The sequence below is a fragment of the Eleginops maclovinus genome, chromosome 6 (genome assembly GCF_036324505.1).
Source record: "Eleginops maclovinus isolate JMC-PN-2008 ecotype Puerto Natales chromosome 6, JC_Emac_rtc_rv5, whole genome shotgun sequence".
Classification (NCBI taxonomy): Eukaryota; Metazoa; Chordata; class Actinopteri; order Perciformes; family Eleginopidae; genus Eleginops; species Eleginops maclovinus.
The window spans coordinates 1,348,717-1,376,701 of NC_086354.1; the positions used below are offsets into that span (position 1 = coordinate 1,348,717).

General features: G+C 42.1%; 1 protein-coding gene across 2 annotated transcripts in view; it reads left to right on the top strand.

Annotated features, from left to right (window-relative positions):
- LOC134865804 (xenotropic and polytropic retrovirus receptor 1 homolog) overlaps positions 1-27,985 on the top strand; it is a 43,154-nt gene that overhangs the window by 11,484 nt on the left and 3,685 nt on the right. The window contains exons 2-15 of one of the 2 annotated variants that reach the window (XM_063885535.1): positions 6,462-6,513; positions 13,013-13,114; positions 13,250-13,473; positions 13,976-14,125; positions 14,335-14,418; positions 16,615-16,696; positions 20,402-20,491; positions 24,230-24,327; positions 24,447-24,626; positions 25,258-25,423; positions 25,517-25,711; positions 26,810-26,976; positions 27,278-27,417; positions 27,736-27,957. In XM_063885535.1, the coding sequence (XP_063741605.1) occupies positions 6,462-6,513; positions 13,013-13,114; positions 13,250-13,473; positions 13,976-14,125; positions 14,335-14,418; positions 16,615-16,696; positions 20,402-20,491; positions 24,230-24,327; positions 24,447-24,626; positions 25,258-25,423; positions 25,517-25,711; positions 26,810-26,976; positions 27,278-27,417; positions 27,736-27,957 (1,952 nt within the window). The remainder of the gene's footprint in view (positions 1-6,461; positions 6,514-13,012; positions 13,115-13,249; positions 13,474-13,975; positions 14,126-14,334; positions 14,419-16,614; positions 16,697-20,401; positions 20,492-24,229; positions 24,328-24,446; positions 24,627-25,257; positions 25,424-25,516; positions 25,712-26,809; positions 26,977-27,277; positions 27,418-27,735; positions 27,958-27,985) is intronic. The other variant, XM_063885536.1, reaches the window with a different exon arrangement.

Below are 27,985 nucleotides of genomic sequence, written 5' to 3' on the forward strand. Positions count from 1 at the left end.
TTATCTAATAAAAAAAAAACACAGCTTGGATGATAAAGAATACCGCTTTGCTCCCTCAGTCCCAACCTGCTCAATGTGCAGACTCCAAACATGCTGTATATAGGAGGACAGTAGCAAGGACTTCCAGAACTGAGACAGACGGACACTGAAGCATATGCTCTGCAGGGAGACATGCTGCTTCACAAGAAACGTCTTTAAACGCAGTAGAGGTTTAGGGAATTATTAATTAAATTCCGATAAGGAGGTAGTTAAGCTTTTCCACCAACCCTGAGTCGGAGCTGGAGCCGATAAAGATCTGTTTTTTTGTGTTTCCAACGCAGCAGCGCCAGCTTTAAGCACAGAAAAAACTGATCTTTCTGGTCCCACTCGGCTGCCCGGCAAGATCCAAGATCCGATACGAACCAATACGTCACGCTTACTTCGGATGGGGGAGAATAACCTGAGCAATAACAGTTAATGGCGAGTACAGCGAGTACAAGTTGTAACAAGTAGTATCACTGAGCAAAGTGACTAGAACGCGAACACACACTTATAAAACACACACTTTATAAAGTCAGGCAACACTAACAGGTCTCAGTGTGATGCTGTTTATTTTTACTTTAATCACCATCCGTTCCGAGAAGAGCAGGCAGACACACATGGGCTACACAGGTTGCCATCAGAAGTAAAATCATAACGAAAACTACGCCGGTAAAATATGCCTGTAGAAAACAGCTTATGCCACAATAGGATAACAGAGTAGTCAAGATAGGTCAAAGTAGCTTCGGTTGCTATGCTAACATCACCTGTCTAATGCCAGAGACACTTTCATAATAGTGTTGTGATGCCAAACAGCGTCAGTTCAGACTGAAAGTCATATACTTATGGGGAGGGGGGGTATGCATCAGCTGCTTGTGTGACAGCAGAGAGTGAATATGAATCAGTCATAAGAGGGCATGGAAACGGTTATGTCATGACGCAATGACGCAGCTCCACTTGAGCTCCACTCGGCCTCTGAGCAGTGGAAACACAAGGGGTGCTACAGGCCAGAACCAGAAAAGCGCCAGAAAAGCAAAGGATCGGATCTTGAACCGGATCCAGTTGGTGGAAAAGGGGCAAGAGACCTGTACCTTGGCTCTATTCCCTGTTTTAGGAACATTCAGCTATCCAGTGGAGCTTTTCATGCTCACTGTGCAGTTGTCAAGTTGCTGCATTCAGTGCTTGGGAAGCTGCCTGTGGGCTGCCTCTTGTTTCTCTCTGCATTGTAAAAATACTATATTGATATAGTGCTTATCTAGTCCAAGCAACCACTCGACACACTTTACAACACAAACTACAAACAACAATAGGCCAGGGCTGGTGATAGTAAAATGTACATGCATAGAACAGTGGAAAGGGTAGCAACCTAGACTCTAATGAGTAGTCAGCTGTTGGTTATTAAAAACTCTGGATGGACATTGTGCAGTCATCACTCAGATGTACAAACAAAGCACTCTGTCACTATGAACTTGTCATTTTAAATAGACGTTGTTGTATTTGGCTGTTTGTTTACCAGGGCTGCTGAAATGGGTGCAGATGAGGTTGGATCTGTTCCCTGATCACCATAGACAAACCTAACGTGCTGCTGCCATAGAATCTCTAAATGTAAATCCGGAGTCTTGATGGTAGTCTGTGCTGATGTGCTTTACATTGTTTTGGGGCTGCGCTCTTACACTGAGCAGCATGACCTTGACTTGCCCTGATGTCTGCTGCAGAAGCCAGCTCTCTCTCTTATAGCGGCTGGCTCACAGTGAGGCCATTGTAGTGTTGTGCTGTGATAGCTTTCTGAAACACTGACTGGCAGCTCACTGTCTAACTCTGGAGTGAGAGCGTATGAAAGAGGCTGTGTGTCCTCCTGTCCTACTCAAATCTTACTGAGACTCAATGACTGTACTCCACTCACCAGCCTCACAGCAGGGCAGCTGCAGTATACCAACGCAGAGCATGGAGACTCACGGCTGTATTATCAGCACTGCTAAAAGGAGTCACAGTTATATATTTTTTAAAACATTTCATTCAAACATCTGTATTTATTAAAGTTTATGTAATAAAAATGAATATCAAAAGACCATGTTGTTCCTTAAGTATTTTACTAACAGACCACACTGCAGAGTGGATGAAAGCTGTGGCACTAGGGTCTGTCCCTCGGTGATGACCTGTGTAAAGAATTGCCTTTCTTTAAACAAGTTCATGTGACTTGAAGACGATAAGACAACAAAGAAACATCCTTTTTCAGCACCTATCTGCAAGACGCAGCCTACCATTTTCTTAGCCACTTGCGTCCTTCTATGGATCTACAGGTTCACAAAGGTCATTCCAGCATGCGTGTGTAGGTCTTCTTCATTTAGCTACACATTTGTGTCAATATAAAGTCACTAACAATAAACAGCCAGTTCATGGTAGGAATTGGCTCTCAATGCTTGGACAGATAGTGATAACTAAAGCTTTCTTTTATGTGTTATAGTATGTAATGAGTCTAACGCAGTGTACACACGGTTCCGTTGTGTTGACGCTTGCCAGTGGGCGTGTCTGGCACTTGGGGTTAATGAGACCAACAACCAATCACATTAATCTCCCGCCCCGGACACATACACGTGGTTTGATTGGCTTGCGCCTGTGCAGGCATATTTGCATATGCGGGATTTGATTGGCTGGCACTTCCGTCGACGCTTGAAAAATTTAACTTTCTCAACTTTCAGCGCAAGCAACGTAGCCAAAGCGATGTCATATTTTCTGAAAAATCGATTCAGGAACTGTCTGTAGATAAAACCACACAGTTTATATATCACAGTAACAGTATACAGTATCTCACAAAAGTGAGTACACCCCTCACATTTTTGTAAATATGTTATTATATCTTTTCATGGGACAACACTGAAGATATGACACTCTGATACAATGTAAAGTAGTCAGTGTACAGCCTTTATAACAGTGTAAGTTTGCTGTGCCCTCAAAATAACTCAACACACAGCCATTAATGTCTAAACCGCTGGCAACAAAAGTGAGTACCAAGTGAAAATGGCCAAATTGTGCCCAAAGTGTCAATATTTTGTGTGGCCACCGTTATTTTCCAGAACTGCCTTAACTCTCTTGGGCATAGAGTTCACTAGAGCTCCACAGGTTGCCACTGGAATCCTCTTCGACTCCTCCATGACGACATCACGGAGCTGGTGGATGTTAGAGACCTTGCGTTCCTCCACCTTCGGTTTGAGGATGCCCCACAGATGCTCAATAGGGTTTAGGTCTGGAGACATGCTTGGCCAGTCAATCACCTTTACCCTCAGTTTCTTTAGCAAGGCAGTGGTCATCTTGGAGGTGTGTTTGGGGTCGTTATCATGTTAGAATACTGCCCTGCGGCCCAGTTTCCGAAAGGAGGGGATCATGCTCTGCTTCAGTATGTCACAGTACATGTTGGCATTCATGGTTCCCTCAATGAACTGTAGCTCCCCACAGCCGGCAGCACTCATGCAGCCCCAAACCATGACACTCCCACCACCAGGCTTGACTGTAGGCAAGACACACTTGTCTTTGTACTCCTCACCTGGTTGCTGCCACACACACTCGACACCATCTGAACCAAATAAGTGTATCATGGTCTCATCAGACTACAGGACATGGTTCCAGTAATCCATGTCCTTAGTCTGCTTGTCTTCAGCAAACTGTTTGCAGGCTTTCTTGTGCATCATCTTTAGAAGAGGCTTCTTTCTGGGATGACAGCAATGCAGACCAATTTGATACATTTGTATATTTCACTTTCATTTTTATTCAATTTCATTCATTTTTATTTTTACTTTATATTTTAGTTCTAATTATTTGTATTTGTTTTGATTCTCTTTGCATTTCGCTGCTGCAATGCAAACATTTCCCAGTTTGGGATAAATAAAGTACTTCTGTTTCTGATACAGAGTGCGGCGTATGGTCTGAGCACTAACAGACTGACCCTCCACCCCTTTAACCCTTGCAGCAACGCTGGCAGCAGTCATACGCAGTGATGTTGGTAACGCGTTACTTAGTAATCTCTAATCTGACCACTTTTTTTATTAACGAGTAATCTAACGCGTTACTATTTCCAAACCAGTAATCAGATTAAAGTTACTTATCCAAGTCACCGTGCGTTACGATTTGTGTCATTTTCCTTAGTTAAAAGATATATTTTTGCTTTCTTCTTGCGTCTCGGGGAGTTAAGTCTATGCAACAATTAAGTCACGTTTTCAGCACGAGGACAACTCACGTGTAATACCACGCAGCAACACAAACGTAAACAACAATGGAGGGAGGAGAGAGATGCACGTTTTCTAGCTGGAAATACAGTCACTATTTTGAGTTTGAGTCAGCTACAGATGATAATATCAAGGTTCGTTGTTCTCTCTGTGCTGGAGACAAAGTGCTAATCTAGCTTCAAAAACACTACGTCAAATTTGAAGAAACATTTGGAGTCGCTGCACTGCACAGTCAAATTTACAGAGCAAGTCCCACCAGGTGGAGCGAAGCAGAGAGCTGCGACTAAAGCAGGAGGTCTCCCACCACCCAAACAACAAAAGCTGGACCTTGGTGCAAAACCAGTTAAGTGGGCGAGAGATGAAGAAGTTGGTCGGGCACCATACAGATCAAGTTATTGTGTTAAAGGTCCCGTATTATGCAAAATGCACTTTTAGATGTCTTTTATACATACATATGTGTCCCCGGTGTGTAAGTAGACTCACAAAGTGTCAGAAAATACAATCCTCTCTCTTTTCCTCCTTACCCACATCTCCAAAAATGGGGATACAAACGAGCAGATCCAGATTTGCTGTCCTTATGACGTAAAAACGGAAATGTGGGCTGGCTTTACATTGAACTCCTGGCAACGTCCCGCCCTCCTGACACGTCCCAATCAATTGGCCGCAATATACAGGGCGAGCTGAATCTCCTCGCTCGCGCAGCTCTGTGTGTCTGTGTGTTCAGCAGGATGTCTGCAGGAGGGACTTAGAGATGTTCTATATAATGTCTCTGTTCTAGTGGTAAACACTGAGAATGGCGTTTAATCACGGCAGCGTTTAGCTGAGTTTCTCCCGGTAGAAAACTCTTCAGATGAGAGATCATGACGCTCCAAAGGGGCGGGGCCAGCAGCAGCTCCAAAGGGGCGTGGCCAGCAGGAGCTCCTTAGGGGCGTTGCCAGCAGCAGCTAGTTCATTTAAAGCTACAGTCACAGAATCAGCACTTCAGGAACAGGGCTGAAATAGAAGGGGATAAGACATTTTACAATAGGGGATCTGTTTGTTATTTTGAGCAAAACACTTCACAGACATGTTGTGTATAGATATGGCCCGACAATATATTGTTCAAATATAGCATAATAGGAGACCTTTAATGTTCTTTATTCTTCCGCTAATTTCACTTCTTCCGTACTTTTTTTGGCTTCCAATAACTTCAGCGTACTTTCAGCTACAGAAACCATTCAAATATCAAAACATTCAGCAATTTCAGCACACAGCTTTTTCAACTATTTTTTTCCAACGTAAGTCAATGGGAGGAACCTTCAAATCCTCTTTTACCTACACCGTGTTCAATATAATACTCTTTCCAGATACTTTCAGCTAGACACTTTAAAACGGTCAGACAAGACATTCAGCTATAAAAAATCCTTTCAGATGTTTGATATCTTTTACAGTTTTTGACTTATCAACATCTAATTTTTGCAAACGAAAAAAAAAATCTATGTACACATACATATATATATATATATATATATATATATATATATACATGTATATATGTATATATATATATATATATATATGTATATATGTATATATATATATACATAGATTTTTTTTTTCGTTTGCGTACCTGCGACCCACTCAAAATTGATCCCACCAGTTGAGAACCACTGACTTAGTGTAGAGGGTCTTTGAAATCTTCTGAAAAAATATTTCAAAACTGCTCTCAGACCCAAAATACAATAAAATAATAATTCAAATAATTTCTTAAGATTTCAGGAGCAAAATTAGTCAGGCCTGCTCCAGGGCTTCCATCAAACCAAACTGACCCATCGTTCTGGCCCAATAGTGATCAACGTCGCAAAAACTCAAAAAAAGCTGTCCAATAGCCTCCCATGTAAAATGTCTTCCTTCAAAACACGAAAAAGGAAACTTAAGACAATCTGCTGCCATGTCCACATTTTACACACACAAAGCACACAGATCAGAGTGAATCTTGGGTTTTGGAGGTTGTTAAACTTGTTGGCTTCAATTGGGTTTTGAATGAGACATTGGAGAAAAAACAATACCCCAATTATTTTCCTGCTGGATTTAGCTGTTTTTCATAAAAACAGACTTGACAAAATACTGTCTGAAAAATCACATTAACTTGTGAAGCAGCCTGACATGTGACTGTGAAGTTAGAACAACAAGGTCACGGGACAATGTCTAACCATGGAAACGGTTTCTCTCCTGTGTCTACAGGCTTTCAAAGAGATGCTGTATGCTGCTCAGGACCAGGCCCCATCTATTGAAGGTACTAATACCACACACACACACACACACACACACACACACACACACACACACATATACACATACACATACACATACACATACACATACACACACACAAACAAACATGTATCTAAGTATGCTGACAGTCCTCAAAGACCCATATTGGTATAAAAACACATGATTTGATTATTACCATGATCTCAGAATCTGATCTTTGTGTTTATTTTTAATGTGGAGCTGCTGTTTGTCTTGCAGTGTCCCATTCATTAACAAATGTATCTGCCCACAGTTTCATAATTAACCAAAAATACTTGTACACTTCTCAACTGTGGTCGGGTAATTCCCTCCCTTGATGCTCTGTGACGGGAGTCCTGGAAAAGCCCAGAAGAAAGTTCCTCTCTCTAACCATTAGCTTTCAATTAACCTTTCCCCATCCACCATTGATCTCAAAAATGTTCACAACTTTCTAAATGGGGATCATGCTCTAGATCTTAGTCAGAAACAAAGAGTTGACCATAATGCTCCCTGGACCGAATAAAGTCAATAATTAGTTATTTTTTGGGATAGAGTTTATGGCTATCCTTTTTCCTCACACTACTGGACTAAAAATCCTGAAGGAGACACAGCAGCTTCTTTACTGTCACATGAACAGATGTCAATTTGCCCGCTGTGGGACTAATACAGGATCTCTGATTTTGATTCTGAACAGCCGTTCCATTGAGCCTTCAATTGGCTGTCAAATCATCTATATCATTTTATACAAAATCATAAGACAGATAACATGTTTGGAAAACATATTTGACAAACAAAACAAACTTTTGAATTCAGATTTTCATAGCAATTTAGCATTGTGTCATAAGGAATGTATAGTCAGTACCCCTCAAGTTGTTTTGGAGAACTATGTTGATGAGGGTTGCCTCCCTACGCCTGCGGGTTATGGGGGGGAAAACTCTTGACTGTTGTGTGTGCTTATGCATGTACGCTAGTCTTGCTTGGAGACTTCAACGCACACGTGGGCAATGATGGAGAAACTTGGAGGGGCATGATTGGGAGGAAGGCCCCCCCTGATCTGAATCGGAGTGGTGGTTTGTTACTGGACTTCTGTGCTAGTAATGGATTGGCTATAACCAACACCATGTTCGAACATAACGATGATCATAAGTGTACGTGGTACCAAAGCACCCTCGGCAGAAGGTCCATGATCGATTTTGTTATTGTATCATCGGACCTGAGGCCGCATGTTTTGGACACTCGGGTGAAGAGAGGGGCGGAGTTGTCAACTGATCACCATCTGGTGGTGAGTTGAGTTGAGTGGCAGGGGAAGCCTCTGGATGGACCTGGTAAGCCCAAACGTGTAGTGCGGGTGAACTGGGAACGTCTGGAGGAGTTCCAAGTCCAGGAGGCCTTCAACTCACACCTCCGGCGGAGCTTTTCAGGCATCCCTGTGGAGGTTGGGGACATTGAACCAGAGTGGGCGGTGTTCAAAGCCTCCATTGCCGAAGCTGCGGCGGGGAGCTGTGGTCTCAAGGTCTTTGGTGCCTCAAGGGGCGGTAACCCTCGAACCTCCTGGTGGACACCGGTGGTCAGGGAAGCCGTCCCACTGAAGAAGGAGGCCTTCCGGGATATGTTATCCCTGGGTACTCCTGACGCATTTGCAAGGTATTGACGGGGCCGAAGGGCAGCAGCCTCAGCCGTGGCCGAGGCAAAGCAGCGGGTGTGGGAGAAGTTCGGAGAAGCCATGGAGAAGGACTTTCGGTCGGCACCAAAGTTGTTCTGGAAAACCGTCCGACACCTCAGGATGGGGAAGCAGGGAACCATCCAAGCTGTGTACAGTAAGGATGGGACGCTTTTGACCCCAACTGATAGTGTGTTAAGGCGGTGGAAGTAACACTTTGAGGAACTCCTGAATCCGACAACTCCGCCCTCTATGTTAGAGGCGGAGCTGGAGTATGAAGGGGGATCAATTCCAATCTCACAGGGGGAAGTCACTGAGGTAGTTAAACAGCTCCACAGTGGCAAAGCCCCAGGGGTGGATGAGATCCGCCCAGAAATGCTGAAGGCTCTGGGTGTGGACTGTCATGGTTGACACGTCTCATCAACATTGCGTGGAAGTCGGAAACATTACCGAAGGAGTGGCAGACCGGGGTGGTGGTTCCTCTTTTTAAAAAGGGGGATCAGAGGGTGTGTGCCAATTACAGAGGCATCACATTACTCACATTACGTGTGTGAAGTAGGGATCGACCAATTATCGGCCGGGCCGATTATTATGGCCGATATTTAGCATTTTTATAATAATCGGTATCGGTCATTTTTTCCACCGATAAGCCGATATTGAAATGGATAAAGAATGGAACGCGCTACTTTGTCTGTAAAGCGTCTCTCACTCCCTGCGTTTGCCACTCTGTGGTCGATAGCATTGTCCCACCCACTACACCATCTGATTTGTTAGTGAGCACGGATCCAGCCAATCAGGATGGAGGACTGAATGCTCAGAACAGTTTGGCTTCTCAGCGAGGCAGTAGCAGACTGGGCTTCAACGGTACGGAGCTAATTTTTCAAAGGTAAGGTAACGTACATTCATTGCTGAAGTTGCAATGAATCACAATCCACTACACTGAAGTTGCAATAACACCACTTTGTAAGCTATTCTCTTTCATTCCGGACCCATAAGCAAAGCGCCCATTTCCTCCATTTAGCTAATTCCCGATTGATGCACGTTAGTTTACTAGTTCGCCAATAGAGCCTTAATAGATGTCAGTCTAACTACTGAAACATAATCCAAACTAGCTAGCCATTTACAAAACGTAACGTTACGTTTAAATGTCTCACAATTTGGTAGTTCATATAGCTGTAGTCTATAGACCTTATATTTGTATTGAACTAATTTGGAATAATTTCGTTTTCTTATGAGTTACATCAGTGTCCGCAACGGAGGGAGCGTGGTTCGCCTGATGTCACTCGTCATTTTAAATCTACCTATCCAGTAAAAGTTTTCTGTCCCAGCTAAAATTCTGTGAAACACCAGCGATATCATTTGTTACATTTTACTCACTTTCCCTAAGCATTTTTAATAAATAGGCCTACACCAATCTAAACCTCAGTTTTCATCAGTGCCTGACAGTCACAGACGATAGACGATAGGTTTAGCTATTCGAGCTAAATTATAACATGTTTCAGGCAGTGTTATGGAGAGGGCTAGCTAGCTGTTTATCTTACCTGGTCGCAATTGACTGACGATAAATCAGATTTGTTTAAACTTTTATTGGTCAACGGGTGGATACAGCAAGATAAACGTGACATTTTTCGGTCAAAAACTTGACTGTCATACGGGCTTGGGCCCATTATTGTTACGAGTTATGACCGTCCGTTTGTCTGCAATCTGCATCGCTGCGAGTGAATGGATGACTGGTGGCGCAAGTCACCTCAGTAGGCCTGTCATATGACGTGCTTTGCTAACTGCACAAATAAGAAGTTAAAACAAACACCTCAATCACCTGAGATGTTGATATGATATGCCAACATGAGACCCGTTTCAAGCTTCTTGCTCCAAAGGCAAGGAAGTTCCTGTGTGCCCCACCCTCTTCTGTGCCAAGTGAGCGTGTGTTCAGTGAGGTCTCTGCTATATATGAAAAAACCAGAAGCCGCCTCACTGGAGAAAATGCAGAAAAGCTCTGCTTCCTCCACCATAACCTACTCTTGCTAAATTGGGAATACTAGACTTGAGTAAACCAAAGTGGGTTTTTTTTGCCATTTTTTGGTTCATTAATCTACAGGGAGTGATTTTATTTATTCAATTAATTCATTAGTTCATTAAACATCAGGGAGTGATATGATTTACTTTTTCTATTTTTCTATGATTTTACATTATATGCATATTTTTTTTTAAATGCTGCAGGCAGCTTCCTACACTTTGTGTTACAAAATAAGAACTATTAAATACTTTTGAATTACATTTCTGCTGCATATCGCCTTTTTTTTGACAACTGACATATTGGTTTTTAAAAAAAAAAAAATTTAATATCGGTTTTACATATCGGTTATCGGACTCCTTTTTTGGTAATAATTGATATCGGTATCGGCCCTGAAAAAAGCATATCGGTCGATCCCTAGTGTGAAGCGGCTGGGATGAGGATCAGCACCTCCAAATCTGAGGCCATGGTTCTCAGCAGGAAACCGATGGACTGTCCACTCCAGGTAGGGAATGAGGCCTTACCCCAAGTGAAGGAGTTCAAGTATCTCGGGGTCTTGTTCGCGAGTGAGGGAACAATGGAGCGTGAGATGGGCCGGAGAATCGGAGCAGCGGGAGCGGTACTGCAGTCGCTTTACCGCACCGTTGTGACGAAAAGAGAGCTGAGCCAGAAGGCAAAGCTCTCTGTCTACCAGGCCATCTTCGTTCCTACCCTCACCTATGGTCAAGAAGGATGGGTCATGACCGAAAGAATGAGATCGCGGATACAAGCGGCCGAAATGGGATTTCTCCGCAGGGTGGCTGGCATCTCCCCTTAGGGATAAGGTGAGAAGTTCAGTCACCCGGGAGGGACTCGGAGTAGAACCGCTGCTCCTTCGCGTTGAAAGGAGCCAGTTGAGGTGGTTCGGGCACCTAGTGAGGATGCCACCTGGGCGCCTCCCTAGGGAGGTGTTCCAGGCACGTCCAGCTGGGAAGAGACCGAGGGGTAGACCTAGGACCAGGTGGAGGGATTATATCTCTTCGCTGGCCTGGGAGCGCCTTGGAATCCCCCAGTCAGAGCTGGTTGATGTGGCCAGGGAAAGAGAAGTTTGGGGCTCTCTGCTGGAGCTGTTACCTCCGCGACCCTGACAGAAAAGCAGGAGAAGATGGATGGATGGATGTTGATAATCAATAATATATACTTGTATGCCAAATACCATATCGAAAAGAGAATTCCTTTTCCTCACATTGAGTCTAATGCTTTCTGTGTGTACACAGTCCAGTCATTTTCCTCAGAAAGCAGACAGGAAGCGATGAGGGAGCAGCTCTCCTGTCAGCAGACGCAGACTGCAGGTGCTTTTGAGTCAGACTCTGCACCCTCAGTGATTCACTGTTTCAGACTGGCTGCTTTTAAACAAGACGCCAAATTAACTCAATTGGAGTGTCCCAACCACTACCCAACATCAGCAGAGCAGAAAACAACCAACAGTCAGACTCCAGTAATCTCCTTATCCTTTTTTGGCCTTATTCTGCTCTTTTCTCTCTGACTGGGCTCATGTGCCATGATTATTATAATTATTATCATTGTGACATGTCTGTTTTTCAGTAATAGGCTATACTTTCCATTTGACAATTGATGTTTTTTGGCTCCATATTCCAGCAACACCCTGCTTTACTGTCACAGTTGCACACAAGTTTGCCCTGTGGAGGTGTGCCAACCGCCATCAGGACTCTATCTTGCTCAAAGGCACTTAAACAGTAGCTAGGGATCAGCCACTTTGGACTACACTGAAATAATTGAATAACTATTAGATGCATTGCCATAGAATTTATTTAAAGAAATGTATATTCTTCTACGAATGAATTCTTTTGAGTCTGGCGATGCCCTAATTTTTCTCTCCCATGATGTTGCCATTTGTAGTTTAAATGTAGTAATCCTTCAGGATGAAAGAACTTTCTGTGATTATCCCCTGATTTTAGTGGCATTTCTCTCAGCATGTAAACATAAAGTAAAAAACATGGATGTAATGTAGTCCATATAGTGTGCAGGGATACAGACATTGTGGTGTGGCTCACAGACTGACTCATTTGCAGCATGTCTAATTTGTCTGAGCCTATTCTTAAATGTCTCTGTTGTTTAGGTCTCTATAGCCACATGTTGCAGTGATTCACAGTTTTCCCTATTCCATTCTCATATTCTGATTTAAAATAATCCAGTAGTGACTGTCCACAGTATAAACTCACCTCACTGTGAACACTATCGACTCAAATGTCTACAGAAAGAATAGCAACTAATTAAATATGAACAGCATATACAGGTGCAGCTCAATAAATTAGAATATGGTGGAAAGGTTCATTTATTTCATTAAGTCAATAAAAAAAAAGGAAACTCATATATTATATGGACTCATTATACACAAAGTGAAATCTTTCAAGCCTTTATTTGTCTTAATCTTGATGACTACTGCTTACAGCTAATGAAAACCCCAAAATCTGACAACACTATATCAACACTATAGCACTTCAGTTCACCACTCACTCCATGCTGAATAGTTGGTGTGAAATGCTATAAACATACACAGGTTGTTACACAGCTTAAATAAACCCCTCTGTGTCTTCTGCTGCTCCCTCTGCTGCTCGGAGGGAGCTCATGGAGAATCAGAATACTTTCATTCATCTCACAGAGGGGAAATGTACATTGTTACAGCACAACACACTGGTTCATAAAATGTGTTTTCTGCCCTCCTTTTCACCATTCAGGTCCAATCAGGTGATTGAACCAGTGCTCTGAGAGCAACAGTCTTTTTGGTTTTGAAGGTTCACTAATTTAACAGCTGATATTTCCTTCTAGTCACAGATGAGGATACAGTTAAGAGGTACTATGCCAAGTTTGAGGAGAAGTTCTTCCAGACATGTGAAAAAGAGTTGGCCAAGATCAACACCTTCTACTCCGGTAATGACTGCTACCTCTGCTCCATACACACACTAAATAAAGCTCTGACAGTTGGTTGGGATTATTATCCTGCACTGGCCTTCTACACTTCAAATTGTCTTCATCCTTTTTCTTGTATTCTTCTCCTCCCTCCAGAAAAGCTGGCTGAGGCCCAGCGGCGGTTTGCCACGCTGCAGAACGAACTGCAGTCCTCGCTGGACGCCCAGAGGGAGAGCTGGGCCAACGGGCAGGGGCTGAGGAAGAGGAAGACTGTGTTCGCCCTGTCGCAGCAGGAGCGTTGCAAACACAGAAACATAAAGGACCTGCAGCTGGCCTTCTCTGAGTTTTACCTCAGCCTCATTCTGCTGCAGAACTATCAGGTATGCTCTCAATCAAAAACACAGAGCATGATCAACCCTCCGTCCACCTCTTCACACCAATTACCATTTGTTGATTTTATATTCTTAGAAAATAAAAAAAGGAGGTTGCGTTATCATCCTCTCCTGTGCAACTTCAGGAAACTGGAGCATGGTTCGCTATGGTTTACTATTCATAATACGTTTTAGAGAGAACATTTTGGGTCACATTAATGATAATAATAATTTGAGCTCAATGTATCAGGTGGACATAAAGCCAACTCAAAATAAAGTTGTGCTCGATGTTTCATCACATCAGTTTTATAATATGTCAGATGTGTGTTACTGCACGTTTGTTCCCAGCTTGGTATTTCTGTTAATCCTGGTACTGTATTGGGTGTACTGCACACTAAGTGTTAATAATAAACACAGAAACACAGCTGGACCACATACAGAGCCTCCTGACATATCCTTCACATCTTCAATCAGCCGCTTTGATTGCCCCCCCCCCTGTTTGTCTCTGCAGAACCTGAACTTCACAGGTTTCAGGAAGATCCTGAAGAAGCATGATAAGATTTTGGAGACTTCCAGAGGGGCTGACTGGAGGGTGGCTCATGTTGAAGTTGCTCCATTTTACACATGCAAGAAAATCACACAGCTCATCTCCGAGACCGAGGTGAACACACACACACACACACACACACACACACACACACACACACACACACACACACACACACACACACACACACACACACACACACACACACACACACACACACACACACACACCTCTTCATTTACAGATGCTCCATTAGTATTGATGAACCAGTCACCTTCAAAAACGTCAGCTAGAAGACTTAAACATCCTCTCTGTGTTTTCAGGCATTGGTCACAACAGAGTTGGAAGGCGGTGACCGGCAGAGGGCCATGAAGAGGTTAAGGGTCCCCCCCCTGGGAGCTGCACAGGTCTGACACACACACATGCACATGCACACACACACACACACACACACACACACACACACACACACACACACACACACACACACACACACACACACACACACACACACACACACACAAACATGCACACACACACACTTCTGTGAACAAAACCAAAGCCCATGCTCCTATTGTCGTGTTTCAGTAAAAGAAAGCAACTTTTAGCATAGTGACCCTTACATGGACATTTCTTCTCCCAAAAGTTACACAATCTGACAACAATTGGTTATCTGATCATTTTTAATTGCTGCTACTTCAGAATGGAGAATTTGCTTATTTTTTTGTTGCAAAATGATTTGACCCAAAAACAAACATACCACAAGTCTAAACACCTCTCAACTTCCACTGTGATCTTACTGCATATGATCCTGATACAATGTGATAAGAGGAGACCTGCAGCGATCCCACCCTGATGGACTACCTGTACTCCGATGTGATTGTATGATCACATGTACAGTGCTCAGCGTAAATGAGTACACCCCCTTCGAAAAGTAACATTTTAAACAATATCTCAATGAACACAAAAACAATTTCCAAAATGTTGACGAGACTAAGTTTTACATCACATCTGTTTAACTTATAACATGAAAGTAAGGTTAATAATATAACTTAGATTACACATTTTTCACTTTACTCAAATAAGGGTGATGCAAAATGAGTACACCCCACTGAAAGTCTCTGGAGCAAAGCTACATTTTAGACTACAAATGTCTAATTTAACAATAATCAAACAAAGGTGAGTCTAATTATTCATTACACAGGTGTCCAGCAGACAGCTGACTATAAAAGGGTGTTACTTAAAGAAAACCCCTTCCCATTTCTTGTTGTTAGCAATGGCACCACGAGGAAGAGAAAGCAAATAATTCTTTACACCACAAAGGTGAAGGCTACAAGAAGATCAGCAAAGCTTTACTTAACAGTCAGAATACTGCAGCAAAAGTGGTACAAAAACTTCAAAAAGATGGAACTGCAACCATCTCACAGAGACATCCAGGTCGTCCACGGAAGTTAACACCTCAACAGGAGCGTCTTCTGATGAGAAGGGTGGAAGAAAATCGGCATGCAAGTTCACTGCAGTTATCTGAGGAAGTAGAAAGCCAAACTGGGGTGACTATTTCCCGTGACACAATACGGCGTACACTGCAGAGGAATGGCATGCATGGGTGCCGTCCACGAAGGAAGCCTCTCCTGAAGCCCAGGCACAAAAAGTCCGCCTAGAGTTTGCCAGGGCCCATATCTGACAAAGATGAAGACTACTGGGACTCTATACTCTGGAGTGATGAGACCAAGATAAATGTTTTTGGAACTGATGGCTTCAAAACTGTATGGCATCGCAAAGGTGAGGAATACAAAGAAACATGAATGGTGCCTACAGTGAAACATGGGGGTGGCAGTGTCCTTATGTGGGGTTGCATGAGTGCTGCTGGTGTCGGGGAGCTGCGTTTCATTGACGACATCATGAATTCATATTTGTACTGCTCTATACTGAAAGAGAAGGTGCTACCATCAATCCGTGCCCTTGGTCGTCGTGCACTTTTCCAACATGACAATGATCCTAAACACACATCTAAGGCCACTGTTGGATTTCTGAAGAAGAACAGGGTGAAAGTGATTCAGTGGCCAAGTATGTCTCCTGATCTGAACCCAATTGAACATCTATGGGGAATTCTGAAGAGACAAGTTGAGCATCACTCTCCATCCAGCATCCAGTCTCTAAAAGAGAAGAATGGAAAAATATTGATGTAGCAAAATGTTTCCAACTTGTTCATTCCATGCCTAGACTTGGTGCTGTCATTAAAAATCATGGAGGCCATACAAAGTACTAGATGTAGTAGTTGTTGTTGTGGGGTGCACTCATTTTTGCATCACCCTTATTTGAGTAAAACTGAAAAATGTGTAATCTAAGTTGTATTATTAACCTTACTTTCATGTTATAAGTTAAACAATGCTATATTAAACTTAGTCTTGTCAACATTTTGGAAATTGTTTTTGTGTTCATTGAGATATTGTTTAAAATGTTACTTTTCAAAGGGGGTGTACTCATTTACGCTGAGCACTGTATGACATCCACAGAGAATCAGTGGTGTCTCAGTGTGTATCCATTCACAAGCCTGCTGTATATGTGCTCAGAGATTTGTGGTATTTCCCCCCCCCCCCCAGCCGGCTCCTGCCTGGACCACCTTCAGAGTTGGGCTGTACTGTGGAGTGTTCCTTGTCCTAATGGTCACTGTGGTCATCACAGGTAACACACATGCTTCTTTCCCACAATTATTCCTTTCTTTCTTTCTTTCTTTCTTTCTTTCTTTCTTTCTTTCTTTCTTTCTTTCTTTCTTTCTTCCTTCCTTCTTTTTTTTCTTCCTTCCTTGCTCCCTCTTCTCCTTCTTTCTTCCTTTCTTTCTTTTTTCTTCCTTCCTTCACTCCTCCCTTTCTTCTGACATTCCTTCTTTCCTTATTTCCTTCCCATTCTTCCTTTCTTCCTTCATTCCCTCCTTCCTACCCTCTTTCGTTCTTTCCTCTCTTCCTTACGTCCTTTTTTCGTTCCTTACCTCCTTCTTTCCCTCTTATCCTTCCCTCCTTCTTTCCTTTCCTCCTTCATTCTTTCCTTCCTTCCTTCCTCCCTTCCTTCCCTCTAATCTTCCCTCCTGCCTTCGTTCCCTCCTTCCTTTCCTCCTTCCTTTCCTCTTTCCTTCCTTTTTTTTGCCTTCCTTCCTTAGCTAAAAAAGGATCATAACGAAGCATAAGATGACATAATGTTACAAAATGTAACGTAACATGACGTAAGATGACATGACGTAACGTGATGTAACATCACGTGACGTAACGCAACATGACGTAACGTGAGATGACATAGCGTAACATAACGTTACATGACGTAGCGTTACATGACGTAGCGTTACATGACGTAGCGTTACATGACGTAGCGTAACATGACGTAACATAATGTATCATAACATAATGTATCATAACATAACGTAAAATGACCTAAAGTAACCTAACCCAGCGTAACGTAATGTAACATAACGTAATATATCATAACGTAACATCATGTAACGTAACATCATGTAACGTAACATCATGTAACATAACGTAATGTATCATAATGTAACGTGACATTACATAACGTAACCTATTCCAGTGTAACAGAATGTAACATAATGTAATGCATCATAATGTAACATGACATAAAGTAACATTACGCAACGTAACATGACAACGTAACATGACAACGTAACGTGATATAACATCACGTGATATAACATCACGTGACGTAACGTGAGATGACATAGCATAACATAACGTTACATGACATAGCGTAACATAATGTATCATAACATAACGTAAAATGACCTAAAGTAACCTAACCCAGCGTAACGTAATGTAACATAACATATCATAACGTAACATCATGTAACATAACGTAATGTATCATAATGTAACGTGACATAATGTAACGTGACATAATGTAACGTGACATAATGTAACGTGACATAATGTAACGTGACATAATGTAACGTGACATCATGTAACGTAACATAAAGTTACCTAATCCAGCGTAACATAATGATATATCGTTACATGACATAACGTAACATGACGTAACGTAATATGACCTTACGTAACCTAACCCAATGTAACATAATGTAATGCATCATAATGTAACGTATCATAATGTAACGTGACATAATGTAACGTGACATAATGTAACGTGACATAATGTAACGTGACATAATGTAACGTGACATAATGTAACGTGACATAATGTAACGTGACATCATGTAACGTGACATCATGTAACGTAACATAAAGTTACCTAATCCAGCGTAACATAATGATATATCGTTACATGACATAACGTAACATGACGTAACGTAATATGACCTTACGTAACCTAACCCAATGTAACATAATGTAATGCATCATAATGTAACGTATCATAATGTAACGTATCATAATGTAACGTATCATAATGTAACGTAACATTACATAACGTAACCTATTCCAGTGTAACAGAATGTAACATAATGTAATGCATCATAATGTAACATGACATATAGTAACATTACGCAACGTAACATGACAACGTAACGTGATATAACATCACGTGACGTAACGTCAGATGACATAGCGTAACATAACGTTACATGACATAGCGTAACATAATGTATCATAACATAATGTATCATAACATAACGTAAAATGACCTAAAGTAACCTAACCCAGCGTAACGTAATGTAACATAACGTAATATAACATAACGTAATATAACATAACACATAACGTAATATAACATAACGTAATATAACATAACGTAATATAACATAACGTAATATAACATAACGTAAAATCATGTAACATAACGTAATGTATCATAATGTAACGTGACATCATGTAACGTAACATAAAGTTACCTAATCCAGCGTAACATAATAATATATCGTTACATGACATAACGTAACATGACGTAACGTAATGTAACATGACCTTACGTAACCTAACCCAACGTAACACCATCAATGTAATGCATCATAATGTAACGTATCATAATGTAACGTATCATAATGTAACGTATCATAATGTAACGTATCATAATGTAACGTATCATAATGTAACGTATCATAATGTAACGTAACATCATGTAACGTTACATAACGTAACCTATTCCAGTGTAAAAGAATGTAACATAATGTAATGCATCATAACGTCACATGACATAACGTAACTTAAACCAGCGTAACGTAATGTAACATGCATAATGTAACATGACGTAATGTAACATCATGTTACGTAACCCAGCTTGACAGAATGTAACATAACGTAATATATCATAATTTAACATAACGTAACCTAATCGAGTGTAACAGAATGTAACACAACGTAATGCATCATAATGTAACATAACATAACGTAACATGACATAATGTAACCTGAACCAGCGTAACGTAATGTAACGTACATCATGTAAGGTAACATGATGTAACCTAAACCAGCGTGACAGAAGATAGAAGATAGATAGAATCGGAGGATGAAATCCTCTTTATTTGTCACATACATGCACACAGCAAAGCACACACAATGAAATTGGTCCTCTGCATTTGACCCATCCTAGTACTAGGAGCAGTGGACAGCTATTGTGCAGCGCCCGGGGAGCAATGGGGAGGGGGGATTGGAGGTGTCCGGTGCCTTGCTCAAGGACACCACAGCAGGGCCTAGGAGGTGAACTGGGACCTCTCCAAGTAGCAGTCCACTTTCCATATTTCATGTCTGTTTGGGGACTTGAACCGGCGAACCTACGATTCACAGTCCAAGCCCCTACTGACTAAGCCTCTGCTGGACCGACTGAGCCACTGCTGGACAATGTAACCTACCGTAATTTAACATAACTTAATGTATCATAATGTAACATAACGTAACCTAATCCAGCGTAACAGAATGTAACATAATTTAATGTATCATGACGTAATGTATCATAGCGTAATGTAAAATCATGTAACCTAACATATCATAACGTAACGTATCATGACATAATGTAACACGACGTAACCTAACCTAACCCAGCGTAACGTAATGTAACATAACGTAATGTATCTTAACGTTATGTATCGTAACGTCATGTAACATAAAGTAACTTAACATAACGCCACATAACGTAACGGACCTTAACGTAACGGACCTTAACGTAACGATGCGTAACGTCTTCCCTTTCTTCCCTCCATCTTTCCTTCCTTTCTTCCTTTTTTCCTTCTGACCTTACTTCCTACATTCCTTCCTTCTGTTCTATGTCCTTCTTCCTTATTTCTTGCGTTCCTCCCTCCTCCTTCCTTCCTTCCTTCCCTTCTTCCTTCTTTCCCTCTATAAATAATATTGGGGAAAGAAGTTTAAAACTTGTTTAAAACTATTTGTACACATGGTTGGTAAATGGTAAAGTGACATGCTCTTCTCTCATCAGGGGCTGTGGTGATCCGCAGTAATGATGTTTGGCCTATGGTCAGGATCTACAGAGGAGGCTTTCTGTTGATAGAATTCCTCTTCCTGTTAGGTATACACACATATACACACACACAAATTATTTATACAATTAAATGGTTAAATGAAGTCGCTGTTATACACTGCCCGGTCAAAAAAAAGGTCACACACTCTAATATTCGTTGGACCGCCTTTAGCTTTGATTACGGCATACATTCGCTGTGGCATCGTTTCCACAAGCTTCTGCAATGTCACAACATTTATTTCTGTCTTGCATACATTTTTCGCCAAGATCTTGTATTGATGACGGGAGATTCAGACCACTGCGCAAAGTCTTCTCCAGCACATCACAAAGATTCTCAATGGGGTTCAGGTCTGGACTCTGTGGGGGCCAATCCATGTGTGAAAATGATGTCTCATGCTCCCTGAACCACTCTTTCACAATCTGAGCCCGATGGATCCTGGCATTGTCATCTTGGAACATGCCCGTTCCATCAGGGAAGAAAAAATCCATTGATGGAATAACCTGGTCCTTCAGTATATTCAGGTAGTCAGCTGACCTCACTCTTTGGGCACATAACGTTGCTGAACCTAGACCAGACCAACTGCAGCAACCCCAGATCATAGCACTGCCCCCACAGGCTGGTACAGTAGGCACTAGATTAGATTTTGAAGATTCAAGTTATGTTACAACACAATACAACTAGCCTATTATATATATATACAGTGGTATGCAAAAGTTTGGGCACTCCTTAGGAAAACCACTGCATCAGTTTGTCACTTGCTGAGCTTTTGAAGCAGCAACTTCATTTTAACATATGTTATACCTTATGGTAACAGAAACATCTCAGTAGTGAAATAACTTTTATTGGTCAAACAGAAACATGTTTATGTGCATTCAAACAAAAATAGGCATGTGCATAAATTTGGGCACCCCTAAGAAATAATTCCATTAATATTTAGTATTGCCTCCTTTTGCTGCAATAACGGCCTGTAGACGCCTCCTGTAGCCACAGACAAGTCCCTTAAGCCTGGCAGGTGGTATTTTGGCCCATTCTTCCACACAAAACGTCTCCAGTTCAGTCAGGTTTCTTGGCCTCCGTGCATGGACAGCCTTCTTCAAATAAATCCATACATTTTCAATGATGTTAAGGTCTGGGGACTGGGATGGCCATTCCAGAACATTGTACCTGTGCTTCTGCATGAATTCCTTGGTGGATTTTGATCGGTGCTTAGGATCATTGTCCTGCTGAAAAATCCAACCCCGGCGTAGCTTCAACTTTGTGACTGACTCTAGAACATTCTTGTCAAGAATCTCCTGGTACTGTAAGGAATTCATGTGGCCCTCAACTTTAACAAGTTTTCCAGTACCTGTGCTAGCCACACAGCCCCATAACATGATAGATCCTCCACCAAATTTTACAGTGGGCAACAAGTTCTTTTCATTGAATGCAGTGTGTTTTTTTCGCCATGCATACCTGTTCATGTTATGACCAAATAACTCAATCTTGGTCTCATCTGACCACAGTATTTTGTTCCAAAATGCTTCTGGCTTGTCCAGATGTGCTTTTGCATACCTCATGCGACTCTTCTTGTGATTAACACTCAGGAAAGGCTTTTTGCACATCACCCTTCCAATGAGCTCTTCCTGGTGCAAAGTACGCTGGATTGTGGAACGGTGAACAACTACACCATCAGCAGCCAGATGTTGTTGTAGTTCTCTGGAGGTGGTCTGTGGCTTCTCTGTGACCATTTTCACCATCCTTCGCCTGTGCCTTTCCCCTATTTTTGTCGGCCTACCACATCTTTCCTTCACACGGACTGTTCCTGTGGCCTTCCATTTCACAACTACGTTTCTGACTGTGGAGACAGACAGTTTAAACCTGTCAGATAATTTTTTGTACCCTTCTCCTAATTTATAATGTTGGATTATCTTAGCTTTCAGGTCAGTGGAGAGTTGTTTTGAGGTCCCCATCTTGCCACTCCCTAAGAAAGAACCTAGGCCAGGCACAGCCAGCTATTACCTATGTTAAATAGCCTTTTTCATGATTGGTTCCACCTGTCTTTGTAATTGAAGGTCTAATGAGCTAATCAAAGCAATTTTGTGCAGCAACCTGTCAGCTATAAATCCGTACAGGTGTTGAAATGAATGCTATTTATAAGGGTGCCCAAACTTTTGCACATCCCATTTTTTGCATTTTATTTTATTATAATAAAACTATGTAATGCTACCCTAAGAATTTTGGTCTGGAAAACACTAAAACGTCTACATCTTTGTAGGAAAACAAATGTTGTTGCTGTGATCTTCTATTATAAAGGAAAAGCAAATTGTCATGAAATCTCAGAGGGGTGCCCAAACTTTTGCATACCACTGTATATATCTACCTGGCCTTAGAGATAAGAAGCCATACACAAATATCTTCCAAATACATTGCTGTGTAATCTTAAAAAAACAACTAATTGCAGCGTGACTGGATCGTTATTGCAATGCAAGCCCAGCCAACATTAGCCTGGAAGCCATGCTCATTCCTTCGCTACCGCAAACTGAAAACTTTGTGGCAAGAAAGGCTAAGCCAACATGGCTAGCTACCAAATGTGCCACTAGTTGCCGACTGCCCAGTAATATTGATTTAATTAGCGAATTGATATGCTTAGTTAGTTAGTGTCTCTTCAGGTTGGTCGTATTATTCCCAACTAATTTGTAGCCACATGGCATCTCTCCTCCTCCCGCAGTAACAGTGCAGTATGTTTTCCTTTCACAAATAATGTGCCAACTAATTCAACCAATGACAGGGATGTATTTTGACAGACAAGATGGGGAATTTTGGGAAAATAAAATATCCTGCATTTTGAATGTCCGATAGAGCACCATGAACACTTTAGTTCCGTCTCGTCTCGTCAACGGAAACAAAATATAGATTTCGTCATAGTTTTTATTATAAAAAAATCTATTTTTAGCCCGTCATCTTCTCGTCTTAGTCATGTAAAAAAGGTCGTTGACGAACATTTTTCGTCATAGTTTTTCATTGACGAAATTAACACTGCTGACAAGTGGTTTTCTTACGGCTACACAGCTGTTTAGTCCCAATCCCTTGAGTTCCCTTCACATTGTGCGTGTGGAAATGCTCTTACTTTCACTATTAAACATAGCCGTGAGTTCTGCTGTTGTTTTACTACCATTTGATTTCACCAAACGTTTAAGTGATCGCCGATCACGATCATTCAAGATTTTTTTCCGACCACATTCCTTCCTGGAAGATGATGTTTCCCCACTGTCCTTCCAGTTTTTAATAATGCGTTGGACAGTTCTTAAACCGATTTTAGTAGTTTCAGCAATCTCCTTAGATGTTTTCTCTGCTTGATGCGTGCCAATAATTTGACCCTTCTGAAACAGATTAACATCTTTTCTGCAACCACAGGATACGTCTTTGGACAGGACTGTTTAACAAATGAGAAGCTACTCACTGCATCAGTTAGGGTACAATAAATTGTTGCCAGCTGAAACATAATCACCCATGCAGTAATTATCCAATGGGAGGGTCTTACCTATTTGCTTAGTTAAATCCAGGTGGAGACCTTTTTTTTGGCCGGGCAGTGTATATTATAGCAGTACACATCTTCACTACCGTTCCACCAGATGAACTTTAGGAATCAGATGTCCTTCAGATGGCGTGCTGAGATTGATTTCCGTCTCACAAGCTACCCTGAGGAGTCGAGGAGGCAAAAAATGTAGAATTGAGAAAGCCTGAGGCCTAAAGAAGGAAGTTGTGTTTATCCTAATAATTTGTGAACTGCTGTTCTGCTCTTTCAGGCATCAACACCTACGGCTGGAGGCAGGCAGGAGTGAACCATGTGCTCATATTTGAACTCAACCCCCGAAACAACCTGTCACACCAACATCTGTTTGAGGTCTGAGCAAATAATACAGCTTTCTGTCCAACAAACACAACAAATGTTTTTAATGCTGATAAACATTGTGACTGACTGTGTGTGTGTGTGTGTGTGTGTGTGTGTGTGTGTGTGTGTAGATTGCAGGTCTGCTGGGGGTGCTGTGGTGTGTCAGCCTTCTGTCCTGCCTCTTCAGTGATAGCATCCTGGTACCAATGCAGGCTAACCCTCTCGCTCTCTACGGCCTCTTCTTCCTCTTCCTCATCAACCCCTTCAAGACCTGCTACTACAAGTCCCGCTTCTGGCTCCTAAAACTCTTGGTACAGTCACTCAATCACTCAATCACTGAATTACATTGTCACCACTGTTCATCCTTTGTGTGTAAGTATAATTGATGTTCAATGAGGTGACAAAATGTTTAAGGGTTTGAGAGAGAAAATATTGGAAGAAATGTAAGAATCGTGTAAATAGCCTATCATATTTGTTTTACCACTCGATGCAATCTGTGCCTCCCGTTTATTTCTAATTTGACAATAAGCATTCTACAGCTCCTAATCTATCAACTTGAAGCAGCAGAGTTAAACCATATACCTACATTGCATTTAAGTGTGCAGCAAGTAAAGCAGCAGATTTCGGAGAGGTGTGATCCTTTGGAGTATGCCCACTTCTTCCTAAACAACTGCATGTTTGCTAAACCTTAAGTATTACAAAACACCCGCATGGACAGGAAGCACAATTTGGAGACCGTTTGTGGTGAAGTGTTTTGAATGGTCTTTACTAATGTGCAGACCAATGAAAGGTCCCTAAAAATCTGTTTTGTAATCAGCCAGTAATTCTATCAAAACAGAATAAGGATTCCATGCAGACAGATTCACTTATAATGAGGAGTCCACTCCAAGTGTGAAGGAGACTGCCACAAACTCTGCTCTGTCCTTTGTCTCCTCTCCACAGTTTCGAGTGGTGACGGCTCCGTTCCATCGCGTTGGCTTTGCAGACTTCTGGCTGGCAGACCAGCTGAACTCTCTGGGAGTCGTTCTGATGGACCTGGAGTATATGATCTGTTTCTACAGCTTTGAACTAGACTGGAAAAAACATGATGGGCTCATCAGCAGTGAGGGTGAGAATGATCAGAGGAAAGTTGGCAGCCTGATCCAATCACCATGGACCTACACCTTGTCATGACCACATGTCTGTGTGCCCTGTCCTGCAGCTAGAGATGTGTGTAACTCCTACTCATACGGGGTGAGAGCAGTGATCCAGTGCCTTCCTGCTTGGTTCCGGTTTGTGCAGTGTCTGCGCCGTTACCGTGACACCAAACGGGCCTTCCCTCACCTGGTGAACGCTGGGAAATACTCCACTTCCTTCTTTGTTGTCACCTTTGCTGCCCTATACAGTACACATAAAGGTAGGCTGCAGACACCAATACACAACACGTGTTCAATGCACAGAAAGCTTACTGATGCTTTTTTTGGAGAAAGACCTTTATTTATAATTTTCCCTAATTGTACTTTTATAATTAGATATCATTCTGTAAAATGTCTTCCTGTTTCCATTTACCATGTTTTTTCAAATTAAGCACAGGAGAAATACTCAAGTAGATGGCAATACCAGCTCAAACACAAAAAAATAAATCAATAAGAAATATAAATGAATTCATAATAATAATAACAACAAAAAACTAAACAACGTTAATAGGATCCCCAGGAGTGATGAAATGCCTCGGTGGACAGTCTAATGCCCTCATCGTTAGTATATAACCCCACTCTGTCAGAGCTCCTCTGGTTCCAGCTCATGTTGTGTGGTGCCACCTAGTGATGGTTTGTGGTAATAGGTTTTCCAAAAGAACTCGGCTCTGCGATGTATTTTGAGAAACCTTAAATTCAAAAAACTCTACAACAAAGTCATTTCATACTCCCCACCCTGACTTAAAAAAAAATATTACCCTGTCACAATTACAAAAGGCCTTTTTATTCAACTTCTGCCTTCCTGCAGCTCAAACAACTTTATTCTTCATATTTCTAGGAGGCTATGAATCCATCTTTCATAAAGTAATGTATTGTCCCTAAAGATTTTATTCTGGCAATAATATCACGTAATGCATCTGAATTGAAACTCTTTCATCTCTTATTTTCTTAAACATGCTTGCCACTCATCACAGCTAACAGTTCTATGTGACCACTGAAGCCACACACAGTGAGCAGAAAAGTACTAAACACACTGACAGACATACCTAATGTAGTTTAATTCTCACCTGAGCTTCAGTGCACTTGTTTGGACATATATATGTATTGAGCTGTGATGTAGAGCAGCGGGTTAGCAGATGAATGTTTAAAGGCTTGGAAGGTTCTGATGGTCCTGCTGATAGCTGTCTTCTTTTCTTTAAGTAAACATGCAGAAGTCTGGGTTATCAGAAAACAAATAGGAGAGACATTTCCACTTTTAAATGTGTAAACCTGACGCTATGGCAGCTGTCTGATAGCGTCCCCCCTCCGTCTCTCCTCAGCTGAAGCCCACGCTGACGCACAGATCTTCCTCTACCTGTATATCGGCTGTTTGGTGGTCAGCTCTTGTTATACACTGATCTGGGATCTGAAGATGGACTGGGGCCTGTTTGACCGGAACGCCGGAGAGAATACCTTCCTGAGAGAGGAGATAGTGTACCCACATAAGGTATCTCCTCATATACTGAGCCCCTGACAATATAACCCACCCTGTGATGTTGTGTTAAAACAGCTGTTCTCGGCGCCGGCCGTGGCACAACTCGCTGGGGCACCTGCACCGTATGCCGGCGACCCGGGCTCGATTCCCCACCCGTGGTCCTTTCCGGATCCCACCCCGACTCTCTCTCCCACTTTCCTGTCACTCTCCACTGTCCTATCCGATTAAAGGCAAAAAGCCCCTGAAATATATTTAAAAAAATAAAATAAAATAAATAAAAAACAGCTGTTCTCCTCTTCCTCTCTCCACCCAGGCCTATTACTACAGCGCCATAGTGGAGGACGTGCTCCTGCGCTTCTCTTGGACTCTGACCGTGTCCCTCAGCACGGTCTCTGGGCTGAACGGCATCTCCGACATACTGGCCACCCTCCTGGCCCCAATGGAGGTCTTTAGGTAGACGCAGTCTCTCTCTCCTTTAGTCTTTCGATCTTTTTCTTTCTTCATCTCTCAATTATTCTTACTGATCCATTATTCAGTAAACTGTCAGAATGTTTCATAGACTCCTAATGTCTTCTTTTGTCTGAACTTCAAAAGCCCAAGATGTCTTATCTTTTCTACGTGATCCGTTTTCCTCTCAATTACCCATGTAGTCCCTCAATCAGAAGACAATACGAGTGACTTTTGATACAGGATGGTATCACTAACTGAATAATGTAGGAATATTTCTAAAGTAGCACGTTGTTTTTGACACTCAGTGTTTGTGCTTCGCAGGCGCTTTGTGTGGAACTTCTTCCGACTGGAGAACGAACACCTGAATAACTGTGGTGAGTTCAGGGCCGTAAGAGACATCAGTGTGGCTCCGCTCAACGCAGACGACCAGACGCTGCTGGAGCAGATGATGGACCAGGAGGACGGTGTCCGGAACCGGCAGGGCAAGAAGAACTGGAAGAGGAGCTACAGCATGAGTCTGCGCAGGCCGCGGCTGGCCTCACAGTGAGTCTTCACGCCCCGCAGCAGCATG